This window comes from Protopterus annectens, chromosome 8.part0 (assembly GCF_019279795.1).
Source record: "Protopterus annectens isolate FY-2018-M chromosome 8.part0, PAN1.0, whole genome shotgun sequence".
NCBI classification, from domain to species: Eukaryota; Metazoa; Chordata; order Ceratodontiformes; family Protopteridae; genus Protopterus; species Protopterus annectens.
The window spans coordinates 869,679,278-869,694,133 of record NC_056741.1 but is presented as its reverse complement, the minus strand read 5'-3'; the positions used below and the strand labels follow the sequence as shown (position 1 = coordinate 869,694,133).

Below are 14,856 nucleotides of genomic sequence, written 5' to 3'. Positions count from 1 at the left end.
AGCATTAGGGTTCATGGCATCTTGTATTCTGGTGCTTCCCAATGCCAAACTGCATATGAGGAAGCTACAATGGTATCTCAAAATGTATGGACACAGCACTGCCAGGATTTGGACACTGTCATTCAAATAATACCTTGCCTTCAAAAAGAATTTTTGTGGTGGGCTCAGGAATGTCACCTAAACAAGGGACTCTCTGTGACCCGGCCAGAGGCGAGTCAGATTTTAACGACAGATGCCTCGGACATTGCTTGGGGAGCTCATCTAAATGGAAAGTGGATACAAGACAAGTGGCCTGCCAGACTACAGCATCTACATATCAACATGAAGGAGATGTTAGCAGTCCAGTTTGCATTAATGGCTTTCAAGGAGTTACTTCTTCCAGGGCAGGTGTTGATTCTAACAGACAACACAACTGTCATGTGGTACATCAACAAGCAAGGGGGAACACATTCTTATCCTCTATGCAGGCAAGCAATGCTTTTATGGGAGACTGCGCTAAGCTTGCAACTAACTCTTCAGGCAAGGTTTCTGCCGGGAGCACAGAACTCCTTAGCAGATGTGTTAAGCAGACAAGTCATGGATCCCCACGAGTGGAAACTGGATCTTCATGTATTTCAGAAATTGACAGTGTCATGGGGAACTCCAGACATAGATCTGTTCGCTTCTCCACTAAACCACCAGCTGCCAAAGTTTTGCACAAAGGGGTTTCATCACACAGCTTGGAAAGTGGATGCTCTGTCTTTCAGTTGGAAAAACCTTCATGTGTATGCCTTTCCACCTCTGCCTCTTCTTCCAAAGGTGCTATTAAAAGTCAGACAAGACAAGCCAAGGATGATTTTGATAGCTCCAGATTGGCCTCGGCAACACTGGTACCCACTACTAAGGAGTCTGGTAAGGAAGCCTCCATGGCCTTTACCTTTGATTCCTCATCTGTTATCTCAGAAGGACGGTCATCTACTCAATGTCAAGCTTCACTCTCTTCATCTAACAGCCTGGCATATTCTGTGTTGAAACACAGCAGGTCTCAACTTCCTCAACAAGTTTTAAATGTGATTATGGAAGCTAGAAGACCTAGTACAAGGAAAGTGTACGCAGAAAAATGGAAGAGATTTTTATTTTGGAGTACAGCAAAGAATTTGGAGATTTCTGAGCCTAATTTGAGTGTGGCTCTTCAATATCTTACTGAGTTATTGGACAAAGGTTTGTCCTTCTCTTCCATTAAGATTCATGCTGCAGCAATTTCAGCTCACTATGATTGTGACCCACCATTGTTTTCGCATCCTTTGTTCAAGCAATTTCTTAGAGGGGCAAAGAATATAAGACCCCCACGTAGAGCTCCTACTCCTGCTTGGGATCTCAATTTTGTGTTGGAAAAACTTACTCTACAACCTTTTGAGCCTGCGGTTACTGCTGAATTGAAATACTTGTCATGGAAGACTGCTTTTCTGTTGGCTATTACTTCTGCAAGACGGGTGTCTGAGTTGCAGGCCCTTATGGCAGTGGAGCCCTTTTTGATTTTCCATAAGGATAGGGTATCATTACGTACTAATCCTTCCTTTATGCCTAAGGTGGTTTCTAGTGTGGCTTTAAACCAAACTATTCATTTGCCTACTTTTTATGCAGACCCCCAAAATAAAGGGGAAAAGATTTTGCACACTTTAGATGTACACAGGCAATTGCGTTATTATTTAAGCAGGACTAAGGATTTTAGGCAGTCTCAGCAGTTGTTTGTTTCTTTTGCTTTGAGTTCGCAGGGCAAGCCTGTGTCAAAACAAACTATTTCTAGGTGGATTGGGTTTTGCATTGCATTTTGTTATTCCCATCATGGCAAGGAGATTCCAGCTGGGATTAGGCCTCATTCCACTAGGGCTACTGCCACTTCAACAGCATTTCTAAGGGGTGGCAACTAAGGATATTTTGGAGGCAGCTACTTGGAGTTCAGTGCATACTTTCTCTAAGCATTATCACCTTCCTATCTACTCTAAGTCTAGGGCTGGTTTTGCCACAGCTGTTTTGCAAGGCATGTTGTCAGCTCCTACTTCTTTATGATTTGCCAGCCTCCCTTACCTCTGCTTTGGGATTCTACCCAATAGTAAGGACTGCAGCAATGTGGAACGAAGAACATAGTACAGTTTTGTACCTACCATAAATGTAGATGTTCGAGGATCCACATTGCTGCAGTCCAATTTACCCTCCCTCCTTCCCCTCTGTGTTTAGGGGTGGTTGTGTAGGTGAGGTTATATGCTGATATTTTTTGTATATATTTGTGTATATTTTGTACATATTTTTGGTGCAGGTATTTTGGGCCTTGTCTTTTTAGGGTCTTCTGACATCTGGGGCAAGAAAAGACTGAGGATATGACGTCGGTCATGCGCATTAGTACCCTGACGTACTGACGTCAGTCTAATGCGCCCTGACCGACGTCAGCCATATACTCTGGTATTCGGGCCGACTGGACAGCGGACTACCCAATAGTAAGGACTGCAGTAATGTGGATCCTCGAACATCTACATTTATGGTAGGTACAAAACTGTACTTTCCGGATGGTCACGCTTCAGTCCATTCTACCCTTTTTGGGTCAGGACAATTGGATGTGCTCCATAAATCTTCAACATGCGTACTACCATATCAAAATGGACAGGCGCTCCAGAAGATACCTCCGCTTCCGTCTGGGAGCCAGTCATTATCAGTTCCGAGCTCTGCCCTTTGGTCTCACCACAGCCCCCAGGGTGTTCACCAAATGTATGGCAGTAGTTGCCTCTCACCTGAGACGGCAAGGATTCCAGGTGTTTCCCTATCTAGACGACTGGCTCCTTACTGCTACCACCAGACATCAGCTACTATGAGCCAGGAACTACACCATCCAAACTTGCTCCAAGCTAGGTATCACAATAAATTTCGAAAAGTCTGCATTGTTGCCTTGTCAATCTGTAACCTTTGTAGGCGCAAGCTTAAGTACAAAAGACATGTCAGTGAGACTTCCGTTACACAGAGTATTAGATATTCGCCAACATGTACAAGTGTTATTAGGATGCAAGAAAATTCAGGCCAGATTCGTCCTAAAGACATTGGGCCTCATGGCAGCAGTGATCATGCTAGTCCCCCTGGCTCATTTTCATATGAGGATTCTTCAGTGGTTGCTTTTCACCCAATGGTCATTTCTACAACTTCCAATGTCTCGCATGATCATAATTACACACACATGCAAAGACCAGCTTGCTTGGTGGATGGTTTCCCCCTCAGTACCCCAGGGCAGACCATTTGTTCTTCCTCCTCCGGTAGCCACGGTGACCACAGATACTTCACTGATCAGGTGGGGGGGGGGGCACTTTCAGGGCAGAACAGTCCAAGGCACCTGGCAACCCCACGAGTACCATCTGCATATCAATGTCTTGGAGATGAGAGCTGTGCTTTTAGCGTTGCAAACTCTTCAGAACTCTCTTCCCACCGGGACCATTGCAGTTCAGACAGACAATATGTCGGTAGTGTGGTACATCAACAAGCAGGGCGGAACCAAGTCCTACACCCTATGTTGAGAAGCACTGAAACTCTGGCAGTGGGCGATCTCTTCCCAGTGGTTTCTGATAGCAATGCACATCCCTGGGAAGTCCAACGTTATAGCGGACAGGCTGAGTAGAGCAATCCTCATGCCTCACGAGTGGTCTCTCAATCAGACAGTGGCGGACCAAATCTTCTGCAAATGGGGTCAGCCTTGCTTCGACCTTTTCGCCACCCCCTTCAACAGCAAATGCGATAGTTTCTTTTTTCTCCTCCCTCTTCCCGGATACTCCCCCAGAGATGCTCTAATTCACGATTGGCCTCAGGGACTTCTTTATGCATTCCCTCCATTTCCCCTGATTCCCAAACTAATACAGAAAGCTAGTGCACTGGGATGCAAGATGATCCTCATTACCCCCTACTGGCCTCGACAAATTTGGTTTCCGTTCCTGCATCATCACCTTCTGGAGCAGCCCTGGAGCCAGTATCAGACCTCCTGATCCATCAGTCGGGCGGGCTGCACCAATCCCTTCAGTCTCTCGACCTCACTGCTTGGTTGCTCCACTTCCAGCCTTAGCCAAGCTTCCGAATATTTCCCAATCGATGCGTGAAATCATCTTATCTTCGCATAAATCTACCACCAGAAAAACTTATGCTAGTAAGTGGAAACGATGTCCTTCAAGGATGCATCTGCAGTCCTAACAAATGGGTTGTCCTGGCCTCAGGCAGCCTTTCGGTCGGCCGGATTCCAAAGTCTGGGTCTGGCCCCGGCTGATGTCGCACTTCACCCGACGTCATAGCTGCAGTTCAGCGGGTATAAAGGCATCAGCCAACGCCATTTTCCTCAGTCTTTCTTGCCGTGTGGCGCCCGAAGCAGAAGCTGTTCGCAAGTGCCGGTCGGTCAGAACCAGAGATTGCTACTACCGAAGACTTCTAAAAAGCTAAGTACCCCGTTGGGGACTCTTTCTTGCCTCAGCCGATGTCAGAAAAAGTGAATAACTGTTTAACTTGTGGGAAACAAATACCTCATAAAGATTTCCACTCTTACTGCCTACCTTGTTTAGGCCCAGACCACGACGTAGCAGCTTGTCTAGCCTGTGCTTCCTTCAACCGACGGACACTTAGACATCGGTCGGAGTTTGCAGAGGAGTTTTTCGGCTCCGCTTTTGCTTATATCATGCCGTCGGAGACTCCGACTTCACAATTAGCTAAAAAGCGTAAGGAAAAGGACCGACACTCGCGGTCCGCGGTTTCGGCCGAAACCGTGGTTAAGCCAACCGCGAGTGTCTCGGTTTCGGCTGAAACCGAGTCAGCGGTTCTTCCTTCGGCCGAAAGCATGCCTCCTACTACCGAGGCCTCTTCCAGCATGGCTGAATCTGCTATGGAAAATCCACCTGCTCCTACAGTTTCTCAGGATTTATCACATACTATCCCCTTAGATGTATCTACTCCTGCACGTGGAGCTGCTAGGCCCCCTGCATCCATGTCAATTAAGGCTTTTGCCAGGGCTAAAGCAGCTAAATCTTCAAAGGCCATGCCTGCTAAAGCCCCCTCTCACAGGCCTAGCTCTAGTACTCAAATGCTTAGTCTAGCAGAGGATCTCATTTCCTTGATCAGGGGAACCCAGTCTCACCCTGACAGGGCCTCTCACCCACCTCCAGAGAAGAGGCCTAGAGCAGAGCCCCCTGAGCCAGTTTCTTCAGATTACTCCTCTGATGATTCAGAAATTACAAATCCTCCAGAAGGCCCTTATTCTCCATATGAGGACTCTGATGCAGAGGATTCCATACCTTCTGCCTCTCCTCCTGAGGAATTTTCTTTTGGGGAAACCTTGCATGCTATGAGGGAACAATTTCAATGGCAGGGCCAGGATTTTTCAGACTCTAGGAAAAGGCTTAGGACCTTTTTACATTTACCACAGCATAGGCCTTTAGCTATTCCTCCAGTACTTACAGTTGTGTAAGATGCATTTAATGATGCTTGTACTGCCCCTGACTCACTGCCTCCGGCCCCTGCTAAGCCCGACAGATACTACAGGGTTCCGGACACACATTATCATTTGTATAAGGCTCCTATTGCAGATCCTGAAACTATTTCACAGGGCCCCAAATCTGTAGCAGCTGCCTCTACCAAAAACCCCCTCCCCTCTGAAAGAGAATCTAGGGCATTGGAGAGATGGGGTAAAAAAGTTTATACTTCTGCTACTCTTTCGGCTAGGGCCTTAAACTGTCAATTCCACATGATTCAATATCAGGAATTTCTGTTAGATCAGCTCACTAAAAAACTGTCCTCGCCTGAGCCGTTAGACCGTAAGTCCCTTCAGGATTTGGTGCATAACACTCAGCAGGTCAGTAATCATTCCTTAAAATGCGGCTATGATGCACTGGAGGCTTCCTTTAGGTCAGCTATGACTGGTACAGTGATCAGAAGGCATGCATGGTTAAAAGAGCAATCCTTACCAGACCATGTAAAGTCAAAGCTTCTAGATGCTCCCATGGAAAAGCACAGTTTGTTTGGTTCCCCTGCACAGCAAGCTTTGAAGAAGGTGGAAGAAAAAGCTAAATCTGTCCAGACAGTCAAGGATTTCTTACAGGTCCAGCCTCCGAGGTTTAGTAGGAACTGGCCTTCCAAGAATTGGTCCTTTCCAGACACCACTAGAGCGCAGAGAAGCAGAAACAGACGCCCTAGAGGCAGAGGTCAATCCAGAGGTACCTGCAGGGGACGTCAGTGGCAACCTAACAGCCAGAGAAGTACTGCCACAGATCCAGCCACTACCACTTCCACAGGACAATCACAGTGACTTGGCTCTGAAACCGCCTACCAGGGAGCAACTGGGTGCACCCTTAGGCGGAAAGCTAGCCTTATTTTCAGTAAATTGGCATTACATTACAGGAGACAAATGGATTTTACAGACAATAGACAAAGGCTACAGGTTTCACTTCCATACTCTTCCAAGGAAGAGAGGAATGCCAAACCTACCTCCAAACCAAAGGACAAACGCTCTACAGCAAATAGACCACTTACTAAGGATGAGAGCTATAGAAAAGGTACCGGCTATGGAATAAGGACAAGGATTTTATTCAAGGCTTTTCCTGGTACCAAGAAAGGAAAACCAATGGAGACCTATCCTCGACCTGTCCACTCTAAACACATATCTCATTGTACCAAAATTCAAGATGCTGACCCTACAGCAACTTCTTCCCATGCTGGGCAAGGAGTCTTGGCTGGTGACTCTGGATCTCAAGGAGGCATACCTGCACGTCCCCATACGACCAAATTGCAGAAGATACCTCAGATTTCTTGCAGGATCAGAGCATTATCAATTCTCAGCATTGCCTTTTGGCTTATCTACTGCGCCCAGAGTATTCACGAAATGCCTGGCATCAGTAATTGCTCATTGCAGGCTTCAGGGAATTCAAATTTATCCATACCTGGACGACTGCCTGTTACAAGCGGACAGCAAAGACAAATTAACAAAAGATTTGAAAAAGGTTATTCACCTACTGCAAGCCCTGGGATACACAGCCAACACAAAAAAGTCAAGGCTGATACCATCCCAAAGGATAACCTTCTTGGGTGCAGAACTGGACACATCAAACCAGATGGCATTCCTCACAGCAGAAAAACAGAAGCAGCTACCACTCTATTTCATGGCATTAACAACGCAGAACCAGCTTACAGCAAGGAAAATCCTGCAAGCCCTTGGTTTCATGGCATCCTGCATAATATTAATTCCACATGCCAGACTACATATGAGGAAGTTGCAATGGTACCTCAGGAATTTATGGTCTCAGCACAAGCACAGCTTAGAAACCCAAATTCCAATAATTCCATGCCTGAAGCAAGAATTCCAGTGGTGGGCCCAGGCCTGTCAATTGAACAAAGGACTGCCCTTCCACATGCCTCACCCAAGCCAGACTATCACCACGGATGCCTCAGACCTCGGTTGGGGGGCACACATGGTGGACAAGTGCATACAAGGCTTATGGACTCAAGACCAGATGAACCTACACATAAATCAAAAGAGATGCTGGCAGTAAAACAGGCAATTCAGACATTCAGACCATTTCTTCAACAGTGTCATTTGCTAATAAGGACGGACAACACCACAGTTATGTGGTATATCAACAAGCAGGGAGGCACACATTCATATCCTCTATGCCGGATGGCAATGGACCTCTGGAATGTGGCCCTGAGCCTCAACATTCAGCTCCAGGCCATATTTGTGCCAGGAAAAGAAAATATACTAGCAGACATCTTAAGCAGAACCACCACGGATGCCCACGAATGGATGCTGCATCCAGACATCTTCAAAACCATCACAAGGAAATGGGGACTGCCAGAAATAGACCTGTTCGCATCCCCACACAACCACCAATTGAAAAAATTCTGCACAAGGACATACCACCCACTTGCTGGGAAGGTGGACTCCCTATCCTTCAGGTGGGAAAACCTGACAGCATATGCATTCCCACCTCTTCCTTTGATGCACAAAGTGCTACTGAAGATCAAAGAAGATCACCCGAGGATCATCTTGATAGCTCCAGACTGGCCGAGGCAACATTGGTACCCACTACTGAGGAGTATGTCCCGGGAACACGCATGGCCTCTACCCCTACTACCTCTACTGCTAACACAGAACAACTTCAAAATCCTGCATCCAAACTTGAACACACTGCAGCTAGCTGCTTGGAACATTATATAAGGCAAAATAACCCAGATTTATCTCAAAGGGTTAAAGACATTATCTTGGAGGCTCGCAAGACCCTCAACAAGGAAGACTTATTCAGCAAAATGGAAAAGATATCTCATTTGGAGTGCAACAAAAGGAGTAGATGCATCATTGCAAACATAGCTAACATCCTGGAATACTTAGCAGAGCTTTTTCACAATGGTCTGTCTTACTCCTCCATTAAGATTCATGCATCAGCAATTTCAGCAGAATACAACATGGATCCTCCAGTCTTTTCTCAACCTCTACTCAGGCAGTTTCTCAGAGGAATTAAAAATGTAAAGCCACCAAGGAAACCACCATTGCCTACATGGGGCTTGAACTTTGTGTTAGAAAAGTTGACACTCACCCCTTTTGAACCAGCAGCAACAGCAGAATTACAGTATTTATCTTGGAAAACTGCATTCCTGCTTGCAATCACTTCAGATAGAAGGGTTTCTGAATTACAGGCATTAATGGCAGTACAACCCTTCCTTATCTTCCATCAGGATAGAGTGTCCATGAGAACTAATCCTACCTTTATGCCAAAGGTGGTCTTCAGGGTATCTTTAAACCAAGCAATACACCTACCAACATTCTTCCCCAACCCGCAGAATAGGGGGGAAAGACTGCTGCATACCTTGGATGTACACAGACAATTGCGCTACTACCTGGACAGAACCAAGAACAATAGAAAAACTGACCAGCTTCTGGTAGCATATGCAACAGGAATGGAAGGAAAAGCAATTTCAAAACAATCTCAAAATGGATAGGAAATTGCATTAGATTTTGTTACTCTTTTCATGGAAACGCAACTCCAGAAAACATCAGACCTCATTCCACAAGGGCTACAGCCACTACTACAGCTTTCTTACGAGGAGTGGCTACCAAAGACATTTTAGAGGCTGCTACTTGGTGCTCCGTGCATACATTTGCCAAGCATTATAATCTACCTTTATACTCCAGATCCCGAGCAGGTTTTGCCACTGCTGTTTTGCAAGGGATCTTAACTACACCATAAACTCTTAGTGCCTCCTTAGTGCCTCCTCCCCAGTTTGGCTATGGTATTCTACCCATTTGTTAGGACTGCAGATGCATCCTTGAAGGACATAGTACAGTTTTGTACCTACCATAAATGTAGATGTTCGAGAGGTATGCATCTGCAGTCAGGATTACCCACCCTCCTTCCCCTCTGTGGTACTCCTAGGGTATTTGCCCATCTTGTAGCTAGCTGGGGGAATCTATTATGGTGTATTTGTTTGTATGTATGTATATACATGTTTATTTCTATTTGCTCTCTATTGTTTGGAAACATTTGCATTTATCCAAATTTAGCCTTCCTAGAGGGCACCTGGCATCTGGGGCAAGAAACACTGAGGAAAATGGCGTTGGCTGATGCCTTTATACCCGCTGAACTGCAGCTATGACGTCGGGTGAAGTGCGACATCAGCCGGGGCCAGACCCAGACTTTGGAATCCGGCCGACCGAAGGGCTGCCTGAGGCCAGGACAACCTATTTGTTAGGACTGCAGATGCATACCTCTTGGACATCTACATTTATGGTAGGTACAAAACTGTACTTTTCTCTTGCTGGGCAGAGTCTAAAAATATAGATCCCTTTTCAGCTCCTGTCCACCACGTTTTAGATTTCTTAGCGGAACTTTTTCAGACTGGGTCCTCTTCTGCCACCATTAGAGTTCAGTTAGCCGCAATTTCAAATTTTCATGCAGGCCTATCTGAAACTAGTATTATGTCCCATAAGCTTTGCAAAGCTTTTCTTAAAAGGACTACATTGCTCAGGCCCCCAGTAAGAGATCTCCCGCCTCCGTGGGATCTGAATTTGATCTTAGCTTCCCTAATATTGCCCCCCTTTGAACCCGCAGCTTCATGTTCCTTTAAGTTTCTTTCTTGGAAAACCCTCTTTCTTGTGACAATTACTTCAGCTAGAAGAGTTTCTGAACTCCAGGCCCTTTGTGTTCGCCCTCCTTATTTAGTTTTCCATAATGACAGAGTTTTGCTCAGGACTAATCCCTCCTTCCTTCCTAAGGTACCTTCTGAGAGTAGTCTGAATCAGTCCATTGATCTTCCGGTCTTCTTCCCAAATTATTCCAACAAAGCTGAACATAAATTACATCAGTTGGATGTTCATAGACAATTACATTTCTACTTGCATAGGACTAAACAAATTAAAAAATCAGACCAGCTCTTCCTGTCCTATGCTGAAGGTAAACAAGGTCTACCAGTGTCTAAAGTAACTCTGTCTAGGTGGTTGACTTCTATTATTACCTTGATTTATCAATTGAGGAACAAACAGCTCCCTGCTAAACCAAAAGGCCACTCTACTAGGGCTTTAGCTACTTCTGTAGCTTTTTAGGCAAGATTAGCAATGGAAGCCATTTGTGCAGCAGCTACATGGGCCACTCCCCATACATTCATTTCTCATTATAAGCTGGATGTGGCCTCTAGGAGCAGAGCTGATTTTGGTTCCACTGTGCTGAAGAGTCTGTTCCGATGAGCCACCCAGGACTGAGGTGCTAGGGACGCTGTCCCAACCAGCAAGAATGAAGGCGAGATAGACAACTTAACATTAAGAAGTTATGTATCTTCCATAACGTTCCATGTTAGTTGTCTTCTTCCCGCCTTCTTTCTTGCGTCCCGCCCTCCGTCCCCCTATTCTAATAGACCGAGAAGAGTTTCCCTCTGAGTTCCTTTTCGCTGGCTGAGTCTTACCTGGTTTGTTCCCTCAACCTTTTAGCTCTGTAGCTAAACATGTCCTATTAGGACAGGTGTCCTTATGTTTGTCTGTAGTTAGGTCTACCAAACGAGATCTGGGGAGCTAGCAGCAGGCATTGGGGATATGGGGAGGCCTCGAGCCAGTAAATAGCTCTCGAGCTTTAGAAGATGGCCGAGTCAGAGCCGAGGATCGGCTCCGAGCTGAACCAGCCAACGAGCAAGAAAGAAGGGGAGAAGAAGACAATTAACATGGAACGTTGTGGTAGGTACATAACTTCTTATTTCTTTACAAAGAAAATCTCTAGTATAAGGTAAGTTGTAGAGTTTTTAACTTTCTCTCTCAAAGATTTCTATGAGGTGATTTCTCCCTGGCTTATAATTTCTTCCATGTTCATAAAAATGATAGTGCCATAAATACCCCTACTCTAGAGACCTAAATCTACATTGCAACATGAGCAAAACGCATTGGTGTGATTAGTATTTCTCCCCTAGAAATGCCTTCCTATGGAGCAAATTTCCATCTTATAGCAAACATTGTCTCTTTTGAATTAACCTGTGTGAGTGGATAGAAATTCATAAATTCACTTGGTCTCATCCCTACCCCCATCTTTTGGGGGGACCTTGTAGTAGCTAGGCTGTAAATATTCTACTGGAGTGATTGTCTAGTTGCTACATGTGAACGTGTAAAGTGTGCTTGTTCACATTTACCGTCTTCAGCATTTACTGACTCTCTTTGTCCGGTATTACTGTTAGATTTGGTAATGTGTGATATAGTATGTTTCATAAATGTACAGTAATCTTCCCATAGTAGAAATGATTTTATTAAAGTACTTTGATCAGAGTAGTTTTTTATGTAACCATCAGTATAACTAAGCCGAGAGTACAGTGCAGTCTAAAATATTCAAAATTGTAAAGTATTATTGAGCATAGCCTCATTCTGAGTAGATTTATGGTAAAAAGCAGACTGATAAAACAATGACCAAATAGTGTTCACAGAAGAAAGTAAAAAAAAAAACAGATTAGTGCATGTAGTATCCGGTCGAAAAGCAAATAAACCACCTAAAAACCATGACCTTGTTGAAAAGTATAGCCTTTAAGATTATCCGAGTACCTAGAGGATCAAAAACAGCCCAAATCAACAAAGGATAAGTCTGCTGCTGCAAAGTAGGTAGTGCCCCAAGTTTTCAAACTTCAGTGAATCACACACGGTCATGCCTTATGGATTCCTGTAGTTCATTTTATTTTAGTTTTAGAATTTTGGGGGGGGGGTTTCTGTCCATATTTCATCCCCTGCAGAGGCTCCTTAAAAGTACGCTATACATGAATCAGATATTCATCAGCCATTGCTTTCATCTGCCGTGGCAGTTTTACTTCTTAGTATAATTTTCTCCAGTGTGTGATATTTCTCCCTTGTTTCCCAGTGTTGCAGATTTCTTTCTGTATAATCGAATGGTTTAGAATTTTATATCTGCATAGTTGGCAGTGGCACCTACATTAGAAAGGTGGTAAATTGTGAATTGTTCTGCACACATTCTCCTACAACTGCTCCTAGGTGATGTGTGGGCTAAATGAGATCAGCCCATGTGAGCATGGAAAATTCATATTTTTGAAGTGTGTGAAAAGCCACTAGACCAGTGGTGTACAACATACGGCCCCCAGAGAGTAACCAAAATTTTTTAAAAAAAAGTGAAAAAATGCTATGCCTTACTCCAGTCATGCAAACTTTCCAGCACATGCTTACTTACCTAATTGACTCCTGTTGCGCACACCTCTAATTTTTGATGCGGAAGTAACTATTGTTTGTTGTTTATAACTTGTCTGTAAACAGTAGTAAACTTCTGCAAGAGTTTGTAATAATTCATGGCTGCAAGCCAGAATAAAGTTAAACACAAAGTTGATGTAGAAAACAGGCAATTTCATGACTGCTCTCAAGTAAAAATTCTAGTAACCTGTACCTATTGATAACTCGTAACTACTTACTATGTTTTGAGGTGGCCTGCAGATGCATTAAGAATTTGTGTAGTGGCCCTCCCCACAAAAAAAAAGGTTATGCACCACTGCACTAGACAGTGATGGCGACCCTTTTGGGCTTGGCGTGTGAAAAAATTAGAAAATGCCCATCTTGACTGTGCTGGAACGCTTCCCCCCCAAAAAAAAAACAGAAAAAGAAACAATTCTTTACATATTCGTTTATTTAAAAGAAAAGTACAGTACAGTCGTGTGCTGCTATGTATTATAAAAATAAAAGAAAAATCGGTGACTTACAGTAGAGAAAAGGATATGCGTACTGGTAATTGGGCTTAAAACATCGCAGCAAAAAATTACCCTACTTTTAAAAGTAATTTTGAATTGAACTAAAAAAAATATGAAACACATTGCATTTGATTTGATTAACATCAATTACTTTTTTGTTTCTGAGTTTTAATAGGTGCAGGGTCACATACTTGTATTTTTTTTTAACTCGGGTGTTGGTGAACGCTGGTGTGTCACCCAGAATGTCATGGCATGTCACCTTTGACATGCGTCATAGGTTCACCATCACTGCAGTAGAAGAAAGTAATGCATTATCCACTGTACCAGGCCGTTTTAAAGATGTAATAGTGAGCACTTGTTTGACTTTTTTTTTTTTTTTTTAATTTTGAGAGGAAACTAAGATTAGAGGTGACAATCTCTGCCTTGAGCTATTTTAATGCTATGACTGTTTCCACATTAGGATTTTGATGGAATAGTGATAGAATGCTGAGAAGTTACAGTAAGGTCCAAGGTACTTGAACTGCTGTGATGCTTAAACAATGTTTGAGAAGTTGATGTAAATATACAGGAGCTCCTTTTGGCAGTTATTCTGCTGTTAAATTATTGTCATGCATGATGTATTACGCCCTGTGTTTATCAGTTATCACTTAAGCTTATTTTGGGTTCTGTGCTCATTTAGGATGACATTTTAGTTAAAATAAGAAACACACTATAGTCATTTTAAGTTAATAAATGGAATATAGTAATTTTTGGTGGGCTGTAGCTTTGCATCTGCTTTTGCAGTATTTCCTGCTGCTTAATCTAGACATTTCTGGTTATTTGCAGAGACCAAGTGGTTCTTTGGCAATGGAAGATAATCCCCTGGTAAAGGAAGTGCATGTAAGTAACCTGTGTTTCATTTTCAGTAATGGTTGCTTGCTTATATAGTCCTTCTCCTTTGTCATGTTGTGTTATTACTGTTTACAACTGTCTCGTTACTCATAGGTGTTGGTGATTCCTTCATGTTCATTAAGTAGCTTAACCTTTCATTCTTTTTTAGTAGCACGTATTTCTAACACTGTTTTTAGTATTTTCTTCACTGATGCTGCATATAATACTTGTTGAATACGGTGTTATGTGCTTTTGTGGCACTGATGGAAATGCAGGATTAAAATGAAGTGAGGAGGAAATTACCAAGTAAACTAACATATGTACATTACTCATTTCTGATACTGGTTTAGATGAATTCTTAGAGCTAAATATTCGGCCTGATACAGAAAGTTGCTTGTTTGACAAGCCTTTCATTATCATCTGCAGGCCCTGTAATTCATTGCTTTGAAAATGAGATTATTAGATAAACTTCACAGTAGACTTATGGAAAGCACCAATTTCATTGAAACCTTTATCATTATCATATAAACTTATATTAAAATATAAATATGCAGATTCCCTAATCTGCTCATCTTACTGGCCCAAAATAGATAAACTTTTAAAAAGAAGTGTATTAAAAAGTATAATTCAATCAAATTTAAGATGCATCTGACTGAAAAAATATACTGCACACAATTTATGATCATAAGTAATGCCTACATGATGCCAGCAAGGAAAGCATTATACTCCCCACTACATTCATCTGAATGTAATGGATGTCTCCCTAAATGCGGGTTTAACTCCTAACTTTTT

General features: G+C 43.4%; 1 protein-coding gene across 1 annotated transcript in view; it reads left to right on the top strand.

Annotated features, from left to right (window-relative positions):
* Nucleotides 1–14,856, top strand: part of LOC122809125 — a 3,089,885-nt gene that overhangs the window by 1,670,128 nt on the left and 1,404,901 nt on the right. The window contains exon 7 of the mRNA XM_044080384.1: nucleotides 14,020–14,073. Within this exon, the coding sequence (XP_043936319.1) occupies nucleotides 14,020–14,073 (54 nt within the window). The remainder of the gene's footprint in view (nucleotides 1–14,019; nucleotides 14,074–14,856) is intronic.